This window comes from Drosophila busckii, chromosome 3L (genome assembly GCF_011750605.1).
Source record: "Drosophila busckii strain San Diego stock center, stock number 13000-0081.31 chromosome 3L, ASM1175060v1, whole genome shotgun sequence".
NCBI classification, from domain to species: Eukaryota; Metazoa; Arthropoda; class Insecta; order Diptera; family Drosophilidae; genus Drosophila; species Drosophila busckii.
Genome location: NC_046606.1, coordinates 4,803,732 through 4,827,680, shown reverse-complemented (window position 1 = coordinate 4,827,680; position 23,949 = coordinate 4,803,732). Strand labels below are relative to the sequence as shown.

Here is a 23,949-nt window from a genome sequence, read left to right as displayed (position 1 = left end):
TTCTTAGATTTAGCTTTTTTAACATACGACATTCTGGCAACACTGTGGCACTGTACGGGCGTCATATTTTGTTTAATTTATTAGTTTTAGCTATTAATATTTGCACCGCTGAAGTCTCCAAGTTGTTGACAATACTAACATGGGCAGCGCGCTGGAAAACTATGTCAATCAGGTGCGCACACTGAGCGCTGCGGGTAAGTCAATGTCGAAGCCGGTTGAAAAGCTAACTTTTAATCCGGCCCCATTTGCCACTGCCAATTTGCTTTGTTTGGCAACTGGCAGGTAGTTACCGGGAATTGGCGGATGAGCTGCCCGAGTCACTGTCGCTACTAGTGCGCAACTGGAGTATACTGGACAATGTTCTGGAGACGCTGGACATGCAACAGCACACACTGGGCGTGCTTTATGTGCTACTGGGGAAGTTGCACAGCGCGGGCACGGCCAATCCGGAGCCGGTACAAATAATTCAGCTAATGCGTGACCTTGTGCAGCGTTGTAATGTAGAGCAGCTAAGATTTGCCGTTTGTCCCTGTGAGTAAACAATAGTATATATAAATACATTTACAATTATTTGTTATCCGCATTTTAGTCTATGAGCTGTGCCATTTGTTTTCGGACTTTGTGGTGCAGCACAATCTCAGCATTTTGGGCATAAAGGTGCTAACGCGCGCCATAGAACAGATCAAACAAATGGATACTCAACTGACGCCCATACATGCCGATCTCTGCCAGCTGAGCCTTAAAGCGAAAAACTTTAGTCTGGTGCTGCCCTATTTGAATACAGATATGACGGACATCTCCACCGTGGCTGCGGAATGCAAAAATCAACAACAACAACAGCCGCAACATACGCTGGTAAAACAAAAACGAGTTAACAATTATATTTAAAGTCTAAATACTTATGATTTTGCATTTTCGTAGGATGCAAACAACGATGCGAAGTATTTTCTGTTGTACTATTACTATGGTGGCATGATCTATACGGCTGTGAAGAACTATGAGCGTGCATTGTACTTCTTTGAGGTGTGCATAACCACGCCAGCCATGGCCATGTCGCATATCATGCTGGAAGCATACAAAAAGTTTCTCATGGTTTCATTGATCGTCGAGGGCAAGGTGACAGCTGCAGTGCTAAAACAATTATCAACTAAATACTAAACGGAGTTTATTTGCAGATAGCGTATATACCAAAGAACGCACAAGTCATTGGACGCTTTATGCGACCATTGGCGAATCATTACCACGATCTGGTCAATGTGTATGGTAACTCATCAAGCGAGGAGTTGCGCATTATTATTCTCAAGTACAGTGATGCATTTACGCGTGATAACAACATAGGTCTGGCCAAGCAGGTGGCCACATCTCTATACAAACGTAACATACAGCGATTAACGAAAACCTTCCTGACGCTCTCGCTCAGCGATGTGGCTAGCCGCGTCCAGCTGCCCAGCGCCCTGGAAGCCGAACGCTATATATTGAATATGGTGAGTGTGACTTTGCTAATAATTAAACAAGTTGCTTAAAAGTTGCCTCTTTATCTAGATCAAGTCGGGTGAAATCTTTGCCAGTATCAATCAGAAGGATGGCATGGTGCTATTCAAAGATGATCCCGAGCAGTACAATCTACCAGACATGTTCCTTAATGTGCAAACGAACATAACACAGGTGCTCGATTTGGTGAAACAAATTAATAAAATGGAAGAAGAGATTATTTTAAATCCAATGGTGCGTAAAAACAAGTGTAAAGTCTGCAACAACTTATGCCTAATCTTTGTCTTTTTCTCTGGTCAACAGTATGTAAAAAAAGCGCTGGGAAATCAGGATGAGGACTTGGCGTCACAGCATCCCAAGACTTACTCAGGGTAAGCTATAATAAGCAATTGAAATTAGTAAATGTTAATTGCAATTTATTGTTATTAGCGATCCCACGGATTGATATTGATGTCAGAGCAGAGCAACAGAAAGAGCCGCAACTCAACTCAACAAGCCCCACACACACTCATTCGCATACGCATATATGAACACACACATACATTGGGAACTCTCATACTCCAGCTAAAACAACAAACTGCGCGCCTAATTGCAAATTTATAGATGAACATGCTATTTTAAATAAATAATGTATAAATCAATGACTCATTCGCCATTCGGCATTCATCAATTGCATACTGCGCCTACACCACGTTGAGTCTTGAAATTTGGCTGATAACACATTGATAAGCCTTCTACTCGATCAGGCGACGTTTACGACACACACAGAACTGATTGCTTTGCACTTGGCGAGTTATTTCAAATGCGTATGGCTATAGTCATAGTAATTAGGGACAAATTGTTGTGTTTTTTTATTTACAATACACATGCATGTAGTTAGGTCTAAGTAAGTGTTATAGATATGGCTAATTAAGTGACTAGACGCGGCACCACCCCACTGCCCTTCGTTCCCTACGCTTGTTTATTAATATTTATATATGTTGTATATATATTAAGCAGTTGCTTGTCGTGTAGTTAATAATAGTATTTAAAGCTAAGCTAATTGCTATTGTTTATGCTGCTGTACAAAGTAGAAGCTGCTGTGTTCCGTTTCGCTGCCTGTGCTCGAGTCTGTTCATGTGTGTGTTTGTCTTTGTGTTTGGCTGAGATTCTCTGCGAGCGCCGGCAGCTGTTGAGCGCCTCCGTTTAACCGGTTTTCAGCGCGTTTACTTCCAGCATGGTTGTCTTTAAAGCACTATTGTGGCTCGTCACGCCCACGCGCCCATCGATGCTCTCCACGCCCATGCTGCCATAGAGCTTGTGCACCACATTGAAGAGTATAAAGCTGACAATTAGAACCAGCAGCGACATAAACACATAGGCCAGCACCAGCGGTGTATCCGAAATGGGATCCAACATGTTTGTGTGATATATTTTTTTATATTTTGATTGAATTTCTGTCGTTGTCTTTGGATGTGAACTCGATTTGTAATAGTCTTATGACAAGTTAGTCAAAGCGTACAATAAAACAACGCAAAAGAGCAAAACAAAAAGAGAGCGCGCTCAAAGAGAACGGAATTAAACTGAACTGAACTCAACTGAATTGAAGTCAAATGAAACGCGCGTATGCTAATTATTTCTCGGTAAGTATTTTTGAAAACGCACAACACAACAACACTGAGAATTAAAAATATATGTGAGAGTTGTGTGTATTTATATAAAAGTATATAAATATGCTTGTGTTGGAACGTGCGCCGACTTGACGAACCGTGTGCATTGACACCTGTGTGTTAACTGAGCGTATAGAACTCTATGGCGGGCGTATAACGTATACGCAGCGTTATGCACACATACAAGCACACACACACACACACACAGAGACAGACAGACAGGCACACATACACTTGGCTCTGATAAGCTTAACAAACTCAACTCGTATGGCTAGAGCTAGAGCTGAAACTGAAGCTGCAACTTTAGACTCGTTTTGAAAAGTTCGTTACGCTAGTGGCCAGGGTCAGCTCCCAGAGCGCACTCTCTACTATACAGACAGTTGTCAACTACTGCTGCTGCTGCTGCTGTTGCTGATGAGTTTTGTTTATATGTTTTCTATATATAAATATAAATATTCCCAATTAAACGGCACGCCAATTTGCATATGCAGCCAATCAACGTTTCCTTTTTTTTCTTTTGTCGCCAGTGCTTAATTGAAATACAGCGATAGCAATTCAATTGAAGCAGCAACAATACAAATTTTGCCGTCGTGATTTCGCAACCAAATTGTAAACTTATCTACGCTGCTGATAAACATTTCAAAGACAGATGATAAGACAAAAGTGTCTTAACACTTGACTCAGTTTTTTGTTGTTACGTGCCAAAAGAGGCTTGCCTCGAGTTTTGAACAGCAAAATAAATATAGATTCATTAATGCAGTCGGCTCAGTGGATCAAACGAGTTCTATTTAACTTAAGCCTAATTATAAATGCAAGCGACCCTCGCTCTTCACCTCTGCCCACACACTGTTTGACTCTCTATCTCTCTCTTTGCTCTCTGCTCTCTAATACTTTGGCACTGCAGTTGAGCGCCGGCTGGAAGCTTTCTCTGGTATTTTGCATGCTTCGCTATTGATGTTATCTGAGCAGCACGCATCTTGCGCATCCTTGACATCATTGATGACGTCATCCAGCACATAGCGCATATTGCTGAGATATTGCCGCTCGCTGCAGCGCATCAGAACCTTAAGGCGCGGCACCTGCGACAGATGATCATAGTGCTTAAGCACACGCATTGTTTTGCTCTCACGCTTGCTCGTGGCAGCGCAGTGATCCACTGGCTCCTCGCAATTGCACATAAAGCTAATATTACGTTTTTTGGGATTGCAGTAAATGTCCAACTCCACACTGACCAGATAGCAGGGCTCCAGTGAGAGCACAGCGCGCACTACAGGGCGCCAGTTAAAAGTCGCTTTCTTAAACTAAAAGGTTCACTCACCCGCTGTGGACTCGTAGATCTGCGAACGATTCTGTATCCAGATGGTGCGTGCACTGGGTTGATCGCGCAACTGCTCGGAGCGCATGCTCAGCAGCGAGCGAGAGTTGGGCGCCGCCGGCAGCGGCAGATTGTCATAGATGGAGATGTAGATCTTGTGACTGACGTAGGCCACGATGAAGAACAGTATGATGAGTATGAACAGAAAGAAAAGGTATGTGAATAGTGTGGGTAACCAAATAATGGCGTCCAGCAACATTAGAGCAGCGGGTTACTTGGTTTCAATTGAGAAAATGTATTTGTAAAATGTCGAAACGTTTGCCACTGCCGCCGCCGTCGCCTTCCCCTTCTTACAGCAGCTTGGCAGCTGTTGCGGCAGAACACGTTCGCTCGTTTTGCAACATCTATGTAAATGTATTTTATTTACTCTCTGGCATTTTTTGCTTGATTTGTTATTGTATTTTTGTTTTTGTTTATATAGTACATATGATTTTACACTGATAATATTTTTAGTTTTATTTCAAATTGTGTTGTTTTTCTTTTTTTTGTTGTTTACTCGCTTCACTCACTTTCGTTACATGTCGCGTCGGCTTACAGAATGCCGGCTCAACTGAACGAAGCTTGCGAGAGACGAAGAGAGAGCTGGCAACAGCTGCAAAAGTATCGATTAAAGTATCGCTGCCTTGGCAGCTGCCATTGCACGCGCTCTCCCACTCTCTTATGCGTTTTTTTCGTGTTGCTTTGTTTTGCTTTTTATTTAAGTCTAACCCGCCGGCGGGTGCTCTCAACGCCATTGCGCGTGGGCTTCTCTAGGCTTTGCACACTGCGCAAAAGACCTTTAAGAATAAATGAAATGAAATTATATTGAAAATAGGCCCTAGGCGCAACAGGCGTAGATTAGTGATAGTTAATATAATAGCTGTTATATTCACTGCTGTTGAGCTTTCAATTATTTTACAATTTCTTTGTTTGCTTATAAAGTTTTGATAATTGTTTCATTTCATTGTTGGCAGTTGTTAGAAAATGCCGTTAATTCATGCGCTAGCGCCGCAGCGTTTATAACAGAGTATAACAATATTTAAATTAGTTGTGTGTGTTTAATAACAGTTTAAAATGAAATTAGCTGTTGTGTAAGTAGCAAACAAATACTATTAAAGATTAATAATGTGTTAATTAACATAAGCAATTGAATAACACAACAAAACGTAGACAAAATTGTTTGTAAAGCTTCATTTGGTTGACTTTTAATTTAATTTGCTTTGATCTTGCAATTCAATTTAAACTTTGCTAATTTCATGTGCGAATAGTTGTAGGTTTTGTTTCTCAGTATGTTAAAAATAATTTACTAAATATTAAATAAAAGTGTGTGTTTTGCCCGCCAAACAAATTGCGCTGCGCACTCTTTAAACACTTTTCAGTTTTACGTGTGTGTGTGTGTGTATGTGTAAATGGTTTACAGCTAAACTTTACATAAATTAATTTAACTTAGCTTGTTGGCTTATGTTGTACAAAACACTTAGATGTTTTCAATAAATTTCAAAATAATATTGTTTTACTTGTAATTCGTAACAATAAGTTTTTATATTTTTTTGTTTTGTTTTGTTTTTTATTTTAGTGGCTGGCAGCATGTTCCGCATAAAGAAAGTTCATATAAACAGTTGTAAAATAATTTTGGTTTTTTTTTTGTTTTGTTGCATTTTGTAGAAAATTGTTATATATTGAAAATGCTTTCTAAAGTGTGCATTGTATATTGAAACGTTATTCAGTTGCAGTTCATTGTTTTAAATACATACATATATTTTTTGTGTGGAACATGCTGCAACAATGTACACCAAGAGATACACACACATTACACAAATACATATGTAACTTTCAGCACAACATTCAGAATTCATATACATACATACGTAATTAGCAATTGTTTACTTATTTTCTTTTTTGTTTAGTTTGCAGGCCCAGCCCCTTGAGCTCAACTCAATTCATTTTTGAAAGTGCGGGCTGAGCCTATGAATTATACATTTGCGTTTGCTTGCTATTTTGATTTTATCAATATACATTTAAGTATTTTTAAGTCAAAGATTGCATTTTGTTTGTTTGTTTGTTGGTTTGTGTGTTGTTTGTTGGGCTGCTGAGCGTTTGTTGTTGCTTTTCTATTTTATGGTTGTTGACAGGTGAGCTGCGTTGTTGCTGTTGTTGTTGCGTGGCCTAGACAGACAATGAAACAAAACTGTTATACTGCGTTATATTGCGCTTAAGTATGTCCGCGCAGGGTCCCAAAACACGTTCAAATCTAAAAGTAATGACAAACATGAAAATGTGCTTTGATATTTATATTTGATGCCACTTACCTCGCACGATCCAACTTTACGCACTTAAGCGGGCCACGAGCCACGACCGTAGCCGCACGTGGTCGGTCCAGCAGCAGCGCAATCTCACCAAAGTAATCGCTAGACCCCAGACGACCCACTTCAGCTGGTTCCTCGCCCTGCTAGTAAAAGTAATTGCTTAGTATAAGGCTATACTAATCGATATGGGTGGACTAACCTCAGAGCGCTGTTGCAGCACCACAGCACAGCCTTCCAGGATGATATAGAAGTCATCGCCAGCGGCGCCCTGTTTCACAATGGTCTCGCCATCCTCGAAGGCGCACGTCTCCAGCGAATCGGCAACTGTGAGGCGCTCCCACTTGTCCAGACTCTCCAGTATGGAGACGCGAGACAGAAACTCCTCGTACATTTTGCGTTTGCGTATGGTTGAACCCATCAGAATGCGTCTGTAGGAGTCGCGATCGATGCCCCACAGTTTGACGTCGCTCCTGGCGCGCACTGTGGCGGCACGTGGTGTGCCATAGATAAGCGCCAGCTCGCCAAAGCTGCCGCCCTCGCTAATGGTGGTCACCAGCTCAGAGTTCACAAACACCTAAAGCGTATAACAGTGTTTAATAATTGAGTGTGTGTGTGTGTGCTGCGTATAACAGTTTACTTACATCCACCTCGCCCACATCGATTACGTAGAAATTGTCACCCTCATCGCCCTGCTGTATAATATTCTCGCCCGCATTGTGATTGACCGGAAACATGGCATCGAATATGTCGGAGCGTTCGCTCTCATCCAAATGCGCAAAGAGCACATTCTTGGCAATAGCCTTGGAGAGCGCATTCATTGTCTTGTAGTCCTTGGGCACCACTTTCTTCACATAGTTGTAGGCATCCTCTTCGGTGACGGGCTCGGCGGAGATGCCGCCGCGCCTACGCACAGGTGGTGCAGCGGTTTGTGGCATTGGACTGAGATCGTCGCAGTCGTCTGGACTGATTACCTGTTTGCTGGCATCCAGTTTGACTTGTTCCTGCAAGTGCAACAGAATTTTTGAATCGATATAACAAAAATGCTGCAAAGCTTTTGTCCGGCCCACGCCAAAACTAAGAATATGTCAAAAGTCAAGCAAGGAAACTATGCTCCACTCTCTCTGCACTCCACGCAATGCGTGTGGGAGTCAAAATCTGCGCTGCTCATTGTAATTGTAGCTATTTTTGTATAGCTCAAAGTTTCTGGAGCGTTGATTAGCGAGGGATTAAGCTGCAACACGCAGCTCTGAAGCTTCAGCTGCAAGCTAAAGCTTTCTTAGCTGTGCTGCTACCTGTGACGTCAGCGCGCTGCCAGCTGCCCACTGGCCAGCCAAATGAAATGACTACGCTTCGTTGCACACAATGAGCAGCTTAAGTTGCATTTGAATGTCATGAACAAATGACAGCAGCAATATGGCCATTTAATACAATTATTGGCTAAGCAGTAAATAACTTTAATTGTTTAATATTTTGTAGCTGTAGTTTCAATTTATAGCCAAAGTAAATGCAGCAATAAATTTGTACAGCACTCAAATCTAGCGCTGGCTGCATAAACTCAAGAAATTAGTGCAAATGTGCATTAGATTTTATGATTTTATTGCAGTGTAAACACAAACAGTCGGCGCATTGTATTGATGATCATGAAATGGCGCTGATAACGACGTCTATAATGTCAGTCTAAACTCTTGGGCAGCTGCCAGCCAGACCAGAGTTGGGCGTAGGCAACGAAATTAATCAATTCTGGCACGTGGCATATGGAGATGCATACAAATGTGTTTTAAAATGAAGTCAACAGCGCGTTGAAGGCTGCACAGCCCACTACTAAATAAGCCTGTTGCTCTCTCCCAGACGCGCTGACTCGCTGCCTCGCTCGCTCTCTCTTTAATAGACTCTTAACTTTATTTCCTAGCGCTGTGCAATAAAAATTGCAACTTTGTTAGTGTGAGGGCCAGGGCCAGGGCCAGGGCCAAGGCTAACAGCAACGCCGGCACATGTACAAGGTTGGCCGTGACCTTTTTGCAGACGCGGAGTCGGCGCTCAGGCATCAACAAAAACACACCAGCGCCACCCTGGGGTAGCTACCCAGCTATATGCATATGGGCAAAACTGTAAAATGCATTTTATAGCTTTTGGCGACAGACTTATTAAACGGAAATCGATTTCGCATTGCAAATTGAGTTACTGACGTAGATTGAAAGCTCGCTTGTGTGCTTAGACAGAGCGTTAGATAGATAGATAGTTAGATGGATGGCTGTGTTAGTGTGGGTGCAAAATCTTGTTGGAGGCCAAGACTGTTAGTGGCAAATGCTTATCAAACTGTTAAAGCATTAGCGAGTTGTATGACAGTTGGCAGCTGATTAGAGAACAAGCTGCCCAAAGCAACTAATTTGTAGCTAATACACTGCGAACAAATTGAGTGTAGTTTCAAATTGAAACACTCAATTTAATTCCATTTTAAAAGCATTTGTTGCAATGCGCATAAAGCGCTGCCACATTAACTTTGAGCTGCCATGCAGCTTGCATTTGCAACATGCCACACATTGTTGCATATTCATGTGGCAGCTTTTGTTGCATCTTTTACAATTGAAGCGTAGAAAACATGCAAATGCATAAAATTCTTGTTTATTGCTGATTGAATGCGTGACGAATTGAGCGAGCGATTGAGCAATTGAATGAATTAAAACAAAATACCAAGCTAAGTGCAAGTAAGTAACAATACTTTGCTTCATATATGTATGTGTGTGTGTTAAATATGCATTTATGCTTATCTATGTGTGTGTGTGTGTGTGTGTGTAAGCTCAAACCTTTGACATATTTGCTGCTCTTTGGATGCCACGCGCTCTCTCACTCTCAGTTTTTTGTTTGTATGTGTGTGTGTGTGTTTTTCTTTTTGCAATTGCAACAAATGCTGTTTATGGACACAGACTGCAAAATAAAATAAACGTAAAGAACAGCAAATGCAATCGCGACGCGAGAACGTGAGAAACAAACAAAAACAAGACAACAACAACAATAACAACAACGAGTACAATTGCAATTGAGCAACAACATTAATATTTTTTTTTTGTCCACTTGAAATTTTGCTTTGTTTGAAAACTATTTACACTAATGGCAATGGCAGTTTCACTGCTGATTTTTCTTTTGGTAGACGACACACACACACAAAAAAACGTAGTTTAGAAAATTTCAAGCAAAATTATTACGTATACGCAGCATGACAAATACAATAATAATATGTACAACAAAAACAACAACTAGCAATGACAAATCCAATGTCAAAGTTTTATAAAAATAAATATTAAACAGCAAAAAAAAAAAAGAAATATGTTTTTGCCAAAAATTGAAATAAAATAATTTGATTAGCAGCAGGAATTTTTACTGTTGCTTAAAAAAATGAACAAAGTTGCTCTCTTGATTATTACAAAGAAATTAAATTGAATCTTGACCACATTGCGTATGCTTAATAGACGTCGCTTGTTGCTATTAATTGCCATAAATATTATATAAATACAACAGCAGCAGCATATAGTACACTATATATAAATATATGTATTTATATATAGATGATGTCTATATTTGTCTGCTGGCATGCGTCACACACATACAATTGTAGCTTATTTAATTTTAGTTAATAATTATTTCAACAGCTTAAGCACTCCCTCGCACTTGTTCTTGTTGCTTGTTGTTTTATTTGTTAATTGTCTAATTAAACCAATTGCAATTCACACTTTAGCTTGCATATGAATATTATATATATGCTTATTATATAGTTCTATAGCTGTATGTGTGTCTCTTTGTATCTGTGTGTGTGTGTGTCTACCCGCTGTTTATTTTTTTTTTGCACGCTCTTGTCGGAAAATCTTTCGTGTTATTTACAAAACGGAGGCGCGACACAAACTGAAAATTAAAAACTAGCAACTGAATTCAAATTCGCTTTCAGCTGACGACGACGACGACGGCGGCGGCGACAACTGCGACGCTGACGTCGACGTAGCCGCTGCTTTAGACTTGGCGTGCGTTAAGACAAGAGCGCCCACCCACTACCACAAACCTTAACCTGCATTTGCTTGGCGCACAGTGGTTTATGCATAATTTCTCACTGTGTAGCTACAGGAAAGCACAAAAGTCTAAAAACAACACGGCCCAACTAAAAATGAGCAAAAGCATTAATAAAACAAAAGCAACAACATGATGGCCACAAAGTGTAGACCAAGAAATTGCCAGCACATGTGTGTGTGTGGCGGCCAAATGACTGAGAGAGACAGAGGGGGGGGAACGCTTTTTGTTTGTGTTTTGAGTGGCTGGAGCGGGCTGGGGGGGGAAACTAAAGGTAACACAAATCAATTTGAGCCTACAATGACGTAGGGCCAGCAGCTATGCATGTTGCTGAGAGGGCGCGGGGGCAGGGGGCAGCTGGAGGGTTTTTATAGCTGCGCACAGTGGGCGTTTTGTTTGCTTAAGCTTAGCCTACACAACAATGACAATAATTACAGCGGCACGCATAAAAATATATAAAAAATTTAATGTTTGATCATTATATGCGAAGGTATATATATACTTGTTGATTATTTATGCCTTAGCACATAATTATAATTACGTTTTTATTTATATGTACAAATAGCCAAGCCATAATTGTAGCCTACGTGACGTATGAGTAATGTGAACTTCAACAGCATGCGATGGCTCATTAGTGTCGCATGAGACTGAGAAGGAGAGAGAGAGAGCCTGCGGTCACCATAGCCTGACTGCAAAAGGGACCTTGAGCATGTCAAGTATTAGCTTCAGGTAAGCTACATCCATTTCATGTGCGTCACTTTCAGATAAAGAGAGAGAGAGACAGGGAGAGAGCAAGAGCGAGCGAGCGGCGCAGGCAATTGTTAGTCGTTCTCACTCATTAAGTCATAGCGCCAGTTACTAGTGTCTGTCACACTTTTAACTAATTGTTACTGAGATTTATATTTATGACATATTTTAAAAAAGGCTTACACACGTTTAAATAGCAGCTACTTAATATTAGTAGACTATTTAGTTAAAAACAAGCAAAGGGCATGCCTAAGCTTAGGGCATAAGAAATTTAAAATAAAATAAAGTTTTCAATTTGTGTATGCAAATTACAAAATTCTACACCTGCTTTCATTTCTCCACTTGCATATTAAATATTTGCATGTTCATAACTTGACTGCACTTAAACCCTTTTTGTCATTTGCAAAGTAACCAAAGCAAAATAATTTAATTGCAAGCAGTCCTTTGTTAGAAATTTGGGTCAACCTCAACGCATTAATGTTTGCCACACACACACACACAGGAGCTGGTTGGGAGAAAAGTTCTGAAAGCACAGGAAGTCACCTCTGCATTCATTTAGATGAAAGCAACAATTGGAGTGAGTGGGTGGGTGTTGGGGCAGGCGACAGGCAGGTGGCGACAAGGTTTAAGCACCGAAAGGCAAAAGCTTTTTGTTAGCCAGCTTGCTGCCACTGTATGTGTGTGTATGTGTGTGTGTGTGCGTTTAAATGCGTTTTATAATCGAATTAATTAAAATTTTTGCACACTGCCGGCGACAGTCTGTCCTTGTAATTCCAGCACTGGCTACATTGAAGCTTCAAATATATATGTAAAGTACACTGAGAGAAATAGGGTTCACTACAAAAGTCAAGTGACTACAATTTAAATTGCAAATACATTAGAAATATAATGCAACTTTAATTTATGCATGATTTAATTTTCTTGCAGTGTATATTTTTAGCAAACTGCCCGCATAATGCAGTTACCCTGCCCACCCCCCCCCCCTGCCCACCTCTCTAGCTACACCGCATGCTCTGTTAAGCGAAATTTCCAATTCACTGAACTTTTTGTTGCCGGTTGCCTGACCCTGCTGAAGTCCACGCCCACTTAAAATAGCAGGCATGCTAGCCTGAACACGCCTACCTTCTATTTTTTATCTTTACTTTCACTGTGTGTGTGTGTGTGTGTGTGTGGCAGTTAAACAAAAGGGTTTACTTGCTATTGCTGTCGGTCAAAAAAAATTCGAGCAGCAATGTAAACTTTCTATCGATGCTTGGACGGCTGCCAATTGATTGTAAACTGGCCAGCTCTATATACTAAGGAAACGTTCACATCCTTAAAGCGCTAGTCATTGTCAATTGCTAACTGACAGCTCCAACTGACGGCCACTGACGAAACCCGCGTGGGTTTGTTGTCAGCTACATGACTGTGACTAACTATTGTTATGGCCAACTTTTGTGTGCTTGAATTTATAATGAAATTAGCGTCAATTTGCATAGCGTGAATTCTGTTGTCTGCTGGGACGCGCGTATTACGCATACGCCGCGTTTACTATTGTTTAGGGGCCGTCTTCAGCTGTTGCGTCTCAGGAGTCTCTAACACAACAAAAGCAATGTTTCATTTATTGCCTAAATAATTCATGAGCTTTTCCATTCATATGCGCTAAGTTCTGCGTCCTTTGGCCTGCCGCACACAACACGCTTAAGCTGCTTAATGGCAGGCAAAACAAAAAGGTCACCGCATCCGCTGAATACACAGATACACTCCAGCCACTCAGATTGCCCAATAACCTTTAACCAACACTTAGATACACACGTGTGTGTGTATATGCTAAATGTGTTTGTTTTTTATACATAAAAGTTTTGCATTTACTTTGCAGTTGTCGATAAATAATTCAGTGCAGCACAAGAGAAATAAGAGAACATAAACTTAAGCCACGATGAGATTTAAAAATAGAATGCTAGCAATATGAAATTTAAAGTTGAAGTCTTAAAGATAGATAAAAGTAACAATTTAAACAGTTAAGCAATGCGTGGGGCTTTTTTATAAAAAGCTGAATAACATTATTTGTTTCAGTGGAGTGAGTAAAGCGTAAGAAAGTGTTTACTTAGCGCTAAAATAATATGATTTAAACGCTGCGCTATGTGTGCGTTGCAGCTATCGATAGATCTGTCGTATATGATTATATATACCCACCATGATGTTGCACTGGCTGTGGGCTAGACGTCGTAGTTGTGCTTTTTTTTACGCTTATTTGTTATTTTGCCTCCGGTGGTTGCTGTTGGCTTCACTAATCTTATATCAATAGACGTGAATGTGATGACTAGGTTAACTACTATTTATTGGCCACACTAATCAGAGGCCGGCAAAAATAAACAAGTCGACGACAGCTGCCACTGTTATAGCCGCCGCTGTTGTTGTTGTTGTTGGCTATAAGCGTAACTGTAACTATTGCCAGAATGATGAGAATGTCTGTCGTGCCGTAAACGCAATCAATCAGCAAAGCGTTAACCGTTAACAAGCAACAGCGAGATTGAGAGACGGACGAAGCGCAATACACGAAATTTTAGCGAATTTGTTTGCCACTACTAATAGAACCGTAGAATTCTCTGCTGTAGACTAAGACAACGTGTACGCAGTTGACTGCAGCCAACGACTAAAGCAAAACTGAACTGAACCGAACCAAAACTCAACTCAACTCAACTAACGGCACAAATGGTAAACGCTAACGCCGACGCCGACGTCGACGACAACAGCAAGATGACCTTCAACAGCACGCACGCAGCCCCAGTAGCAGCGCTAAAGTAAAGTGGCCAAAAAAAAAGAAAAACTTTTCGCACAACAACAATAACAGCAAAAGCTGTGACGCTGTCAACAGCAGCAGCGACAGCAATAACAACAAGAGGGCATAAACAAAAGGGCGCCTGGCAGCAAAGCTTTTTACATTTTGATTTCATTGCGTGCGTGAGAGTTTTTCAAGTGCAAAATTGCCATAAAGTTTGCAAATAAAGCTACACAGCCAACTTTGGCTTGTGTGGGTGCGCAGAGTGCGAGAGAAATTGAGAGTGAGAGAGCGCGCCATGTGTATGTAAACATAACAGCAGTGCATAGGGAGAGAGAGAGAGAACTGACTGACAAAAGCTCTTTGATTTTTTTTAGGCTTACAGCGACGCAGCAGCAGCAGCAGAAATCAAAGCTTGCGCTTGTGTGTTTCAGCGCTGCTCTTAATGTTTTTTAGCTTTTTAGAGTGACCATCGCGTGGGCATGGAGTATGACTATGTTAGCATTACAAACTTAAAACACTTGTTTTAAATAAATAAATATGATAAATAATCTGCAGTTGCGTTGTAGTTTTTTTGCATTCAAAGTCAAAGTTTGATACTTAGCCAACATTATTTGCTTATTTATATGAATTAGTGTAGGAATAGAATTGAGCTCCCCAGGGTTACACAGTTGCTCAAGGTTTCTTACAATATCCTCCTCTGGTATGGTAGTGCAGGAGGTGCGAACATGTCGCACGCGATGCATTGAATCCAAGCTCAAGCGATGCTCGTGGTCGTCACGGAGCATCGCATCAAAGACCGCAACCCCGCCATCGATGCTGCTCTCGCGCAGAATGCGACCGCCGCGTCCGCTAAAGGAGCCGCTGCCATGAGGATGTGCCGCAGTATAAGCGACGCCAACCTCTGAAAAGGAACGAATGCGCATGGCGCCATTCTCGTCCGTGGTTAGTGCCACCGATTTGAAGCGATCAATAACCGCATCCTGAAAGCCGTTCACACTTAATTGGTTACCCATGACGGCAGCGAATGATGACTAATTAGACAAAAGACAACGACAACAACAAACGACAAGAAGCGACGAGCCAAAGAGCGCGCAACGCGTTGGCACCTTTAATCATCAGGACGCGCTACTGACTGCACGATGCCAGGATGTTTATCAAACTGAAAACTCTATCGCGCGCATTCAACAGGCCAGCCCAGTTCACACCAAGTCAATGCTGTGCAGCCAAGCGAGAGATTGAGAGCGGCCACAGGTGCTTCACACAGTGACACTGACACACACATACAAACAAGAGCACACACACACACACACACGTGTTTACATTGCAATGTACGCAATGCAAGCAGGAAAGTTCTTTGGCTGCAGCCTTTTCCAGGAAGCCTTTGTGCAAGCTTTCAGTGCAAGCTTCGCATCGCTTCGCAGCACAAATGAGCCCAAGTATACGCCTCTTTACATAGCTGCTTTGTTTATATACATTTGCATATTATGTTAATTTATGTTAAAACAACATGTGAGCTGTAAAATACAAAGAGCCTGCCTGCCTTCCTGGGCGTGAGAGAGCCAAAGAGAGTGTGAATTGGGGAAGCGCTTTAACATCACATGCCGCTTAAAATGCTTTCATCGTCCTTATTTTTTCTTTGTGTGCTGTTTGGAGCCCACCAAAATAGTCCAAAGAGTTTATTGATTTGAGTTTAGAGGAGTGACGACAACAAAAAATTAAGCTTAAGCTTAACACATTAATAATAAATATAGGGAAAAATGTGACGTTTGAAATTTGCTCCTATATGTCCTATATGCTATCAATAGAACAACACAATATAAAAAACAATCGTTTATAGTTTAAGTCAGCAGCATCAAGAGAGTCTAACGACGTTTAAAGAATATTGTAGCCTGAGCACGCTTTTTAGTACGTGAACGCGTTTGGATCGTCGAAATTGACTTTGGAGCATTTTTCAAGAGCCGCTTTACAGGCTTTGACCTGCCCGTTGCACGTGACATCATTGCAACACCATGTGAGTCCAATCTGTTTAACATCATTTCAACAGCCAGGCAACTTTTTACATAAGGACCCTGCGTAGAGATTTGATTAAGCCACGAACATATCTTTCGACATAAGCCGGATGCAAACCTCTTCAAAGAGCGAACGCTGGGCGGCATTCAAACTGTGCCAAGCCAAGGAAGCCTTGCTGACCACACGCTTAGCAGATGATCCAAGGAGCTTGTCATTCTGATTATTAAACCAGTATTCGCGCAAGAAATTATAGTAGGCATTTTTGGTAACCAAAATGGAATCCGTAGCTGCCGGTAACGCCATTGTTTAAATACCTGAAAACTTTCGCTCAATTTAGATGCTATACAATATTAAACTAAAAAATATATGTGAGCTGTTAATATGCTCACGAGCTCAGTTGCTTGACTGCTTCATATGAAGCAAGTGTACAGAGAAATTAAAGAGAAATGCAAAAGCCTACTTTAAGTTTTGAAATCAATTTCCATTTACAAATATGTAGTAATATTGCTAAGCAGCATAGATTTCCCGCACTAATATGTTGCTACGTCAAGAGCAACAGCAATGTGGCAACTACATACATACATATACATTTGTACATGTGTATGCATGCACATGCAATTGATAGTTTAAACAAATGTACAGCACTGAAAACATCGAATGTGAGTGAGATTGAGAGAGAGAGAGAGAGAGAGAGTGGGGGACACAATCAATTAAAAGCATAATATTGGTATGCAAACTTACCCGTTCCAGTTTTTGAAAATAACAGCGCAGGAATTGAACAGGATTGTCCGGTCGGCAGACGCACAGCTGGACGATGCAGTCTTTAAGGACACCTTGAATGCCATGCGTATGTATATAATGCTCGCATTCGCGTAAACTCTGCTCCTCCAATGTTTTGGCCATAATATACGACATCATGAGTATGCCTGTGTGTGTGTGTCTGATGTGCGCGTGTATTTGTATTGTTTGAGTTGAAGGCAAAACGTACTGCTGCGTCGGCGTTGACGTTGACGTTTGCTGGAGCGTGTTGGAGCAGATTGCGTATGTGACGACGTTGTTGCAGGTTTTTCTTTATTCGATACGCAATATATGTATGTACACTAGTTATGTATGGTATGTATGAGAGTGTGCGTGTGTTGTGTGCACAAGTATGTGTAGTTGATGTTTGGCTGTGGTTTGCAATTGGGTTTTACTGTTGGATTTTTGGCACTGTTTTCACTTTTTCAATTGAACGCTACGCTTTTCCTCAGTGCTCCCCACACAAATGGAGTTGATTACTTGATAAGCAATTTTCTGCAGCATTCAGAACACTTTTTATTTGTTTGCTATTATGCGAAATACTGTATTTTTTCATAAAAACTTAACTAATTTTCACGCACGAAATCCACACTGCAGTTGTTGTTGTTGTTTGCTAATAGTGATGGTAGCTAGCGTTGCCAGTTGACGGCAATAAATACTAAACCGCAAGCAAATATCGATAGCTCGCCACAAAAAAATCTCCTAAATTTGGCATAACGTATTTTAGCTTAATACGTATTTTTAAGAGCTACGCGCCCTAAATGTTTTAATAAATTACAATTAAAAAGCGTAATAAGCAGCAGCTATGTGGATGCTAAAAGCAGGCAACGACTCTTTGTGCCAACAATCAAAGGTAGGTCGCTATCATTTATCTGGCCAAGTGCAATTTAAACGTTTTAAAGGCGCTGTCCAAAAGGTTATTGATTTTTACAAATGCTTGTATCTACATGTGTGTGTTTTTGTAATTAGCTAAAATGCTACACACGGAATCCTTGCCGAATCACCAAGGCATCTATGCGCCGTTAAGTCAGGCCATGAGTGATTCTGAATCTGATGAGGAAATTGAAATACACAACGCCAATAAGCTTCGCCAGCAACAGCAGCACCAACATTTACAGCAGCAAAACCAACAGCAGCAGCAGCAGCATCAACAACAACAACGCAGCCGTTTGCCACCCAATACATTAGCTTTAAAATCACCACACACAGAATCAAACAAGGTTACTTGCAGTGGTGGTGCCAATCAGCTTAAGGAATCTCATCCAATCCCATCGCAGCCAGTACATAAATTGGAAAGCAGCTTTAGCAACCATATGCAGCATACTTTTCGGTCGGTGATGCTTAGCGATCTGGGCAGCTCTGACGTGGGCGTGGGCTCCGGCACCAACATCAATTTGGAGTTTAACAACTTTAACGGAGACTATGATAATAGCGCTGATAATGTTGCCATCTTGGGCAGTCAAGCGGAGCAGCCGTCAAAGCGTATGCCCATGTCGCGTATGCGCCGCTGCTGCTTTATCGCCTCGCTACTTCTCTGCGTTATCGCCGTTGTGGTCTTTGTCTGGCTGATACCCTGTGGTAATCCGGATGGCACTGGCGTCTGTCCAGCACTTGTGGATCGCGCCAAGGCGCGCAATTGGCTTAAATACTACTCAAATATTGAGATATTGGGCAAGATACATGTGGTGAGCGGTCTTCGCAGCTGGGAGAAGAATTTAATATTCCTCTATCGCGGAGATGCCTTTTTTCCGGGCCATGAGCCGCATAAAGATAAGAGCAATGGAATTCTATGCGTCATAGGCAGCACGGGCGCAATTGCCTGGTATGACGAGCTAGAGGATGAGCCCATAGCCATGGACTGCTCACTGCTGGATGTGGACATGCAAGGCAAACCCGATTGCCTGGTTATGGATGAGTATGGGACACTGGGCGCCATCAATTCCGCCAGTGGAGAGTGGCGTTGGCGCTTTAAAGAGCGCGCCGTAAGAGTACTTCGTGAACAGGACTTTCCACTTATTCTTCCCGATGTAGACGGCGATGGCGTGCTGGATTTATTATATTTAACTGGCATGCATCTGGAAGAGCGCACCAAGAGCTTGGTTAAGGGCACAGCGAATGCATCAAGCCTGGAATCACGCAATGTGCTGCACTTGTTGTCTGGACGTCAGGGCAAACCCTTAGGCGATAGCTTTGCCGTAAACGATTGTTGGTTAGTGTCTAAGCTGAGTCTGGACGCGGACAAGTTGATTGTGAACTTTAATTGCTGGAACAATAGAACACAGCAGGACGAGCAACGCTCCAAATCGGTTGCCGAACTCTATGCGCTCATAACAAACAAATCCATTGTGGGTCAACGGCTGCAAGTATCTGCCAATAAGCTACGCAGTAATCCGCAACATCGTCCGCAACGTTATCTGGAACGCAATGTCTACGTTTTGAATGGACGTGAGCTGACTGTGGAGAATCATGGCAAATGTCCGGCGTGCGATGTTACTTTTGTCTTGACGGAGCAGCGAGATGGCCGCACGCACATTTTACAGAACTCTACAACCATTAACTCGTACGGCATGATTCCGGCTAAATGGAGTTTCACATACCTACAAACCAAGTTGACTGGCTTTGTTATTAAGTTTTGGAAGTATCATAACGTCATACGGTATCCGCCCGGCTACAGCATGAACAGCAACAAAAACAATGTGGATAAAATTTATAATTACACCAACAGCTCCGGTAAAAGCTCGACCAGCGGCAAGAAAAAGGATTCGGGCAAGGCCAGATCCCAGCAGCAGCTGCTGCATTCCATGCCCATACAAAAACGCGAAGTCTACAATGTGCCCTCAAAGAATCAAAGCAAGAACAGCAATAGTGAGCAAGCGCTGCTCCTGAAATCCTACAAAATGCAATTGGTCACCGAATCAGTCATACTTGTAATCTTCATTGGCGCCGACACACGCATCGAGAACACCTCTCAGAGCAACATTGTGCAGTTCTGTCGTACCGGAACCAAAGAGTTGTTTTGCCTGCCTGACTTGCACAACCAACAGGATTCGATGGTGCTGGCGGATCTGGATCAGGATCACGATCTGGAGCTGGTCACCTATACGTCCACCTTTGCGCAGGATAATAATGACCCAGCAGAGGATTGGAAGCTAACCACCTATGTGCGTCTGCTACGTCTGGAGTCAGAGCTGCCCGCCCACGCACTGGATCTACTCAAGTAGGAGTGGGTCAAGACGGCACACAAGTGCATTTAATAAATACATATGAACTAACTACAATTAGAACATTTACATCCAAACCAAATATATGTCATAATCTTCACTTACGCAGCAGCGATTTAAACGGTTAATAAAAGGCAGCAAATGCAGCCAAACTAGATCTTAAGACGATATTTATTTTAAAAATTTATTATCGCTACGATTTCTGGTACTATGTATTAACGCAGTGTTTAACTAACGAACTAAAGTTCGCCGCAAGTTTAATATCTTGCTTTTTTGATTTATAATTTTCGAATAGCAATTTATATAAGTTTAAAACAACAAGTGTATTTTATTTTGTCGAGCGTCTACTGTATAGTCCATGCTTTTCGGTTTTTTTTTTTACAATTATTTTAAAAGTTAATATATTTAGAGCTTTAGCTACCAAAGTGCATGGTAGACAAATGCATAAAACAATTAACTAAATGTTCAAATCATTCAGATAACGCTTGTAGTTAGCCTGAAAACTGGCTGATGACCATTGCTCCGTGATGAGTTTAAACTCTGACTCCAGACGTTGTAACGCAGCCGAGTTTGCCGTATGTTGTAACTTTTTTAACGTGCGATAGTGCTGTTAGTTGATAAAATATTAAAAAAAAACAATCCCCTCTAAATATATATGCGTAGTTTGCTTACCTCGGCAGTCGTAGTGGAAATGAGCTTGGCAACGGCCAGTGCCTGCTCGTTGACGCTGCGCGCCTTGCAGGTCTTGTCTATAAAGCTGTTGAGTGTTGCAGCTACATCTGTGGCCTGAAGACGCTCGCCGAGCAGAAACAAGCGTGTATGCTAAGATATAAATAACAGCAGATTAGCATAACTATAATTCAATGATTCTAATGCCAGACACCCACCATAGAACTGTTGACCTTTGGATGTTTATGCCAAAGTGCATAGCCCTCGGGCAGCTGTCCCAGTTTGTGATAATTGTTCTCAAGGCAGCAATCATCAGCGGCCACCACATAGTCAAACAGCGGCAATTGCATAAGTCCCAGATTCTTCAGATTTCCCACTACGCCAGCCAGCAAGGGCTTGGGGAATGTAGCTAAGGTACGCAGATATGTTCTGGAATCCATAAAAAGTTGATTAGTATTTAATCTTATTAAGTATTAGGTGGCAGCAATCTCACTTTAAAACAAGCGCCAATTGCTGTGTATTATGCTTGCGTTTCTCTAGCGAGGCAGCCAACAGCTCCTGGCCATCGATGCCCTCACAGAACTGTGCTCCCTGTACACTCAAGAGCACTGTATTGCAATCGTTGCTCTTTGCGAGCTTGTTGAGCGTCTCGTTGAGCTTTTGCAGCAGCTGCAGCTTGTAGATGCCGCTGCCCAGCTTATTAGGTGGTGGCTGTATTATCAGATGCGCCACTTTGTCCAGCTTATGCAACGTCACTAGATCTTGTTTGTTGTCATCTTTAGCCTCCCTATGTTGTGTCTTCAAGTCGTTGGTCAGCGTTGTTGTGTGCTCATCTTCGCTTCTTTGGTTGGCTTTTGTTACAGGTTTCAAGAACTTGAACGTGGGATCACTTTCTGCAGCATCATCCGAGAGATTGGCCACCGCTGTTGGCTTGGTGTCCAGCGATAGTCGACTTACGGAAGCGTTGCTGGAGTAGGAGCTATTTGAGCGACGACGCATTATCATGGACTCCTCACTGGCGCGTTGCTTATATACGTAGTCCCAGGTATCGGAAGCTCGTGATTTTGGTGCCTTTACAAAAACAGCGTCCACTGTTGACCCCGACGTTGGTATTGCTGTCGTTGATGTTGGAGTTGCACGTTTATTATTTTTGGTGGGGCTTTCCTTCTTAGGCGCAGCAGGCGGCACCTCAACTTTCTGTGACTACAAAAATCAAGCATAAACATAAGAAATTCAGATGAAATAAAAGCTGTCCGCTTACCCTGCCGGTGATGGTTAAGGCACGCTTACGCATGAGTGGCTTATTGGGCAGCTCGCCACCGCTAAGTTCGCGCTGTTCACGCTCCACGGCCTGCATCATGTTTGCGGCACCTTCATCGCCCATTAAACGATCAATTTCGGTTATTTTCTTTTTCTTGGCGCTGCCGCCACCGACGGCGCCATTGGTCAGCAGGCTCGGCGTCTGAGCGCGACGCTTGATGGGCAAATTAGTTTCTGTTGTCTTGGTCTTCACTGTTGCCGTCTTGGGCACTTCCTTAGGCAATCTCTTGGGCGACGCTACTTCTACTGTTGTGGGTTTGGCTATAACTGCTGGCGGTGCTGTGGCATGACCCTTGTTGCTAGCATATTGCGCAAAGGACTTTTGTGTTTCTGGCGCATCGGGATCCCAAATGATTTTACGCTTTATAATGCGCGTACGCCTAAAGCCTGTGGAAATGTAATGTCTTTTTAATTACAAAACAAAACTTTGGATAAAAATATTGCCTCACCTGTCGCTTCCCCGCTCTGCTCTGTACCCGCAGCTGTTGGCTTCAGCTTGTCATGTGTTGACTGCAGCACAACAACATCTACGGCTGACTTGATTTTCTTAGGCTGCAACTTTTTGTTAGTCGCTGGCTTGCAGTTGGCATTAACAGCACTATCGCTGCCGCTTTCATAGTCATTCCAATCATCGTTAAGTGTATTTATTATATCCTGCGGCTGAGATATGGGCTGTGACTGCGCCTGCTGCTTGGTTGTGTCTTTGCGCCGTGTTTTTTGCGCTTTGAGGTCCGCCATTTGTTCCAGCGCTACAGCGCGCGCCTGCTCCGGCGATAATTTGGGTTTGCCGCTGGGTGTGACATATCTGGCAGCAGTTTTAAAGGCACCACTTATGTTCGTTGTAGCTGGCACAGGACTAGGCCCGCTAGCATTATCACCATCATCGATTTCCATGATCTCGTACTGTCCCTCGCCTTCTATGGTCACACCCACATTGTCAAGCGCAGCCAACGCAATTTCAATGCTGGATCCACAGTTTCCGTCGACTACTGGCTTTAGCGCTTCTGGCTCATGCTGCGTATCAGTTCCCTTGAGCAGCGCTATTAGATCTACTTCCTCCAAGCTAGCTGGTGTCTCTGTCTGTTCCTCTCTAACATCCAGCTTGTTTTCCGATGCGGCACATTTTTGCTCTTCCAGCTTCCCCACGCTGTGTGTACCTGCGCTTCCATTTGGTGGTGTACTGTGTGTTGTCTGTTGTATGCTATGCATTTTAGCTATTTCTTGCTCCAGTGAGCACAACTCATCCAACTTGTCAACTTTTGCTACTACTTGATCCGCCTCCTTGCACTCATGTTTAGGTTTCAAGGCGGCCGCTTTTTCTCCGCTTGCTTCTTCTTGCTCCGATGTGCTGTTTGTTGTGATCGCGTTTTTAGCTGACGCCACAGACTCTAGCTGATGACCAGCTACTTTGGTGTCTGCCATGCTTACGGCGTCAAGAAATTGATTTAATTTCAATAAAATAAATTAACCGTTCACACACAAGATCTTAACAAAATTCCCATGCACTTCAAAATTTTCATGCACTTGCTGCAACAGCGGCCATTTTATAGTGATAGCACTTAGG

The 23,949-nt window shown here is 42.4% G+C and overlaps 7 protein-coding genes across 13 annotated transcripts; 2 read left to right on the top strand and 5 right to left on the bottom strand.

Annotated features, from left to right (window-relative positions):
- The first annotated feature begins 42 nt into the window (after window positions 1-42).
- On the top strand, window positions 43-2,099 carry LOC108600541 (COP9 signalosome complex subunit 3). The gene is made up of 8 exons (XM_017988197.2): window positions 43-194; window positions 283-531; window positions 590-855; window positions 922-1,116; window positions 1,176-1,484; window positions 1,543-1,725; window positions 1,795-1,862; window positions 1,921-2,099. The coding sequence occupies exons 1-8, from the start codon at window positions 140-142 to the stop codon at window positions 1,934-1,936; spliced, it is 1,341 nt and encodes a 446-aa protein (XP_017843686.1). The 5' UTR covers window positions 43-139; the 3' UTR covers window positions 1,937-2,099.
- Window positions 2,100-2,322: 223 nt separating this feature from the next.
- Window positions 2,323-3,430, bottom strand: LOC108599048. Its single transcript, XM_017985828.1, has one exon. The coding sequence runs from the start codon at window positions 2,887-2,889 to the stop codon at window positions 2,677-2,679; it is 213 nt and encodes a 70-aa protein (XP_017841317.1). The 5' UTR covers window positions 2,890-3,430; the 3' UTR covers window positions 2,323-2,676.
- Window positions 3,431-3,905: 475 nt separating this feature from the next.
- On the bottom strand, window positions 3,906-5,518 carry LOC108600260. The gene is made up of 2 exons (XM_017987703.1): window positions 4,459-5,518; window positions 3,906-4,407 (listed from the first exon to the last, which is right to left on the bottom strand). Exons 1-2 carry the CDS (start codon window positions 4,712-4,714, stop codon window positions 4,025-4,027), a joined length of 639 nt encoding a protein of 212 aa, XP_017843192.1. The 5' UTR covers window positions 4,715-5,518; the 3' UTR covers window positions 3,906-4,024.
- Window positions 5,519-5,687: 169 nt separating this feature from the next.
- LOC108600258 (cAMP-dependent protein kinase type I regulatory subunit) lies at window positions 5,688-17,769 on the bottom strand. Of its 6 annotated transcripts, none has more exons than XM_017987698.2 (5): window positions 17,119-17,769; window positions 7,442-7,801; window positions 7,000-7,374; window positions 6,804-6,943; window positions 5,688-6,745 (listed from the first exon to the last, which is right to left on the bottom strand). In XM_017987698.2, exons 1-5 carry the CDS (start codon window positions 17,293-17,295, stop codon window positions 6,661-6,663), a joined length of 1,137 nt encoding a protein of 378 aa, XP_017843187.1. In that variant the 5' UTR covers window positions 17,296-17,769; the 3' UTR covers window positions 5,688-6,660. The 6 variants fall into 6 exon arrangements, with proteins under 6 accessions (XP_017843187.1, XP_017843188.1, XP_017843185.1 ...); XM_017987699.2 differs by having other exon boundaries at window positions 6,804-6,940; window positions 17,119-17,767; XM_017987696.1 differs by lacking the exon at window positions 17,119-17,769 and adding an exon at window positions 15,054-15,395.
- Window positions 16,007-16,786, bottom strand: LOC108600261. Its single transcript, XM_017987704.2, has 2 exons — window positions 16,495-16,786; window positions 16,007-16,436 (listed from the first exon to the last, which is right to left on the bottom strand). The coding sequence occupies exons 1-2, from the start codon at window positions 16,678-16,680 to the stop codon at window positions 16,230-16,232; spliced, it is 393 nt and encodes a 130-aa protein (XP_017843193.1). The 5' UTR covers window positions 16,681-16,786; the 3' UTR covers window positions 16,007-16,229.
- Window positions 17,770-17,895: 126 nt separating the features above from the next.
- LOC108600558 lies at window positions 17,896-20,559 on the top strand. The gene is made up of 2 exons (XM_017988221.2): window positions 17,896-18,028; window positions 18,145-20,559. Exon 2 carries the CDS (start codon window positions 18,150-18,152, stop codon window positions 20,394-20,396), a length of 2,247 nt encoding a protein of 748 aa, XP_017843710.1. The 5' UTR covers window positions 17,896-18,028; window positions 18,145-18,149; the 3' UTR covers window positions 20,397-20,559.
- A 164-nt stretch (window positions 20,560-20,723) lies between these two features.
- LOC108600557 lies at window positions 20,724-23,928 on the bottom strand. 2 transcript variants are annotated; one of them, XM_017988220.2, is made up of 6 exons: window positions 22,835-23,928; window positions 22,327-22,772; window positions 21,559-22,262; window positions 21,284-21,494; window positions 21,069-21,218; window positions 20,724-21,003 (listed from the first exon to the last, which is right to left on the bottom strand). In XM_017988220.2, exons 1-6 carry the CDS (start codon window positions 23,805-23,807, stop codon window positions 20,854-20,856), a joined length of 2,634 nt encoding a protein of 877 aa, XP_017843709.2. In that variant the 5' UTR covers window positions 23,808-23,928; the 3' UTR covers window positions 20,724-20,853. The 2 variants fall into 2 exon arrangements, with proteins under 2 accessions (XP_017843709.2, XP_017843708.2); XM_017988219.2 differs by having other exon boundaries at window positions 20,726-21,003; window positions 21,559-22,268; window positions 22,835-23,927.
- Between the last annotated feature and the right edge of the window lie 21 nt (window positions 23,929-23,949).

What these genes read in the sequence shown, in the direction of transcription:
- LOC108600258 (XM_017987696.1), bottom strand. Translation starts at nt 15,380, where the DNA reads ATGGGTAACCAATTAAGTGTGAACGGCTTTCAGGATGCGGTTATTGAT. An exon ending in TGCTGCAACAGCGCTCTGAG is followed by an intron (nt 6,944 to 6,999) that starts GTTAGTCCACCC and finishes TACTTTTACTAG; the next exon opens with CAGGGCGAGGAACCAGCTGA. An exon ending in GTAAAGTTGGATCGTGCGAG is followed by an intron (nt 6,746 to 6,803) that starts GTAAGTGGCATC and finishes CATTACTTTTAG; the next exon opens with ATTTGAACGTGTTTTGGGAC.
- LOC108600541 (XM_017988197.2), top strand. Translation starts at nt 140, where the DNA reads ATGGGCAGCGCGCTGGAAAACTATGTCAATCAGGTGCGCACACTGAGC. An exon ending in AAGATTTGCCGTTTGTCCCT is followed by an intron (nt 532 to 589) that starts GTGAGTAAACAA and finishes TCCGCATTTTAG; the next exon opens with TCTATGAGCTGTGCCATTTG. An exon ending in AACAGCCGCAACATACGCTG is followed by an intron (nt 856 to 921) that starts GTAAAACAAAAA and finishes GCATTTTCGTAG; the next exon opens with GATGCAAACAACGATGCGAA.
- LOC108600260 (XM_017987703.1), bottom strand. Translation starts at nt 4,714, where the DNA reads ATGTTGCTGGACGCCATTATTTGGTTACCCACACTATTCACATACCTT. An exon ending in GATCTACGAGTCCACAGCGG is followed by an intron (nt 4,408 to 4,458) that starts GTGAGTGAACCT and finishes GGCGCCCTGTAG; the next exon opens with TGCGCGCTGTGCTCTCACTG.
- LOC108599048 (XM_017985828.1), bottom strand. Translation starts at nt 2,889, where the DNA reads ATGTTGGATCCCATTTCGGATACACCGCTGGTGCTGGCCTATGTGTTT.
- LOC108600261 (XM_017987704.2), bottom strand. Translation starts at nt 16,680, where the DNA reads ATGGCGTTACCGGCAGCTACGGATTCCATTTTGGTTACCAAAAATGCC. An exon ending in AGCGTTCGCTCTTTGAAGAG is followed by an intron (nt 16,437 to 16,494) that starts GTTTGCATCCGG and finishes ATCTCTACGCAG; the next exon opens with GGTCCTTATGTAAAAAGTTG.
- LOC108600557 (XM_017988219.2), bottom strand. Translation starts at nt 23,807, where the DNA reads ATGGCAGACACCAAAGTAGCTGGTCATCAGCTAGAGTCTGTGGCGTCA. An exon ending in CAATTGGCGCTTGTTTTAAA is followed by an intron (nt 21,495 to 21,558) that starts GTGAGATTGCTG and finishes TATGGATTCCAG; the next exon opens with AACATATCTGCGTACCTTAG. An exon ending in TTTCCACTACGACTGCCGAG is followed by an intron (nt 21,004 to 21,068) that starts GTAAGCAAACTA and finishes ATCAACTAACAG; the next exon opens with CACTATCGCACGTTAAAAAA.
- LOC108600558 (XM_017988221.2), top strand. Translation starts at nt 18,150, where the DNA reads ATGCTACACACGGAATCCTTGCCGAATCACCAAGGCATCTATGCGCCG.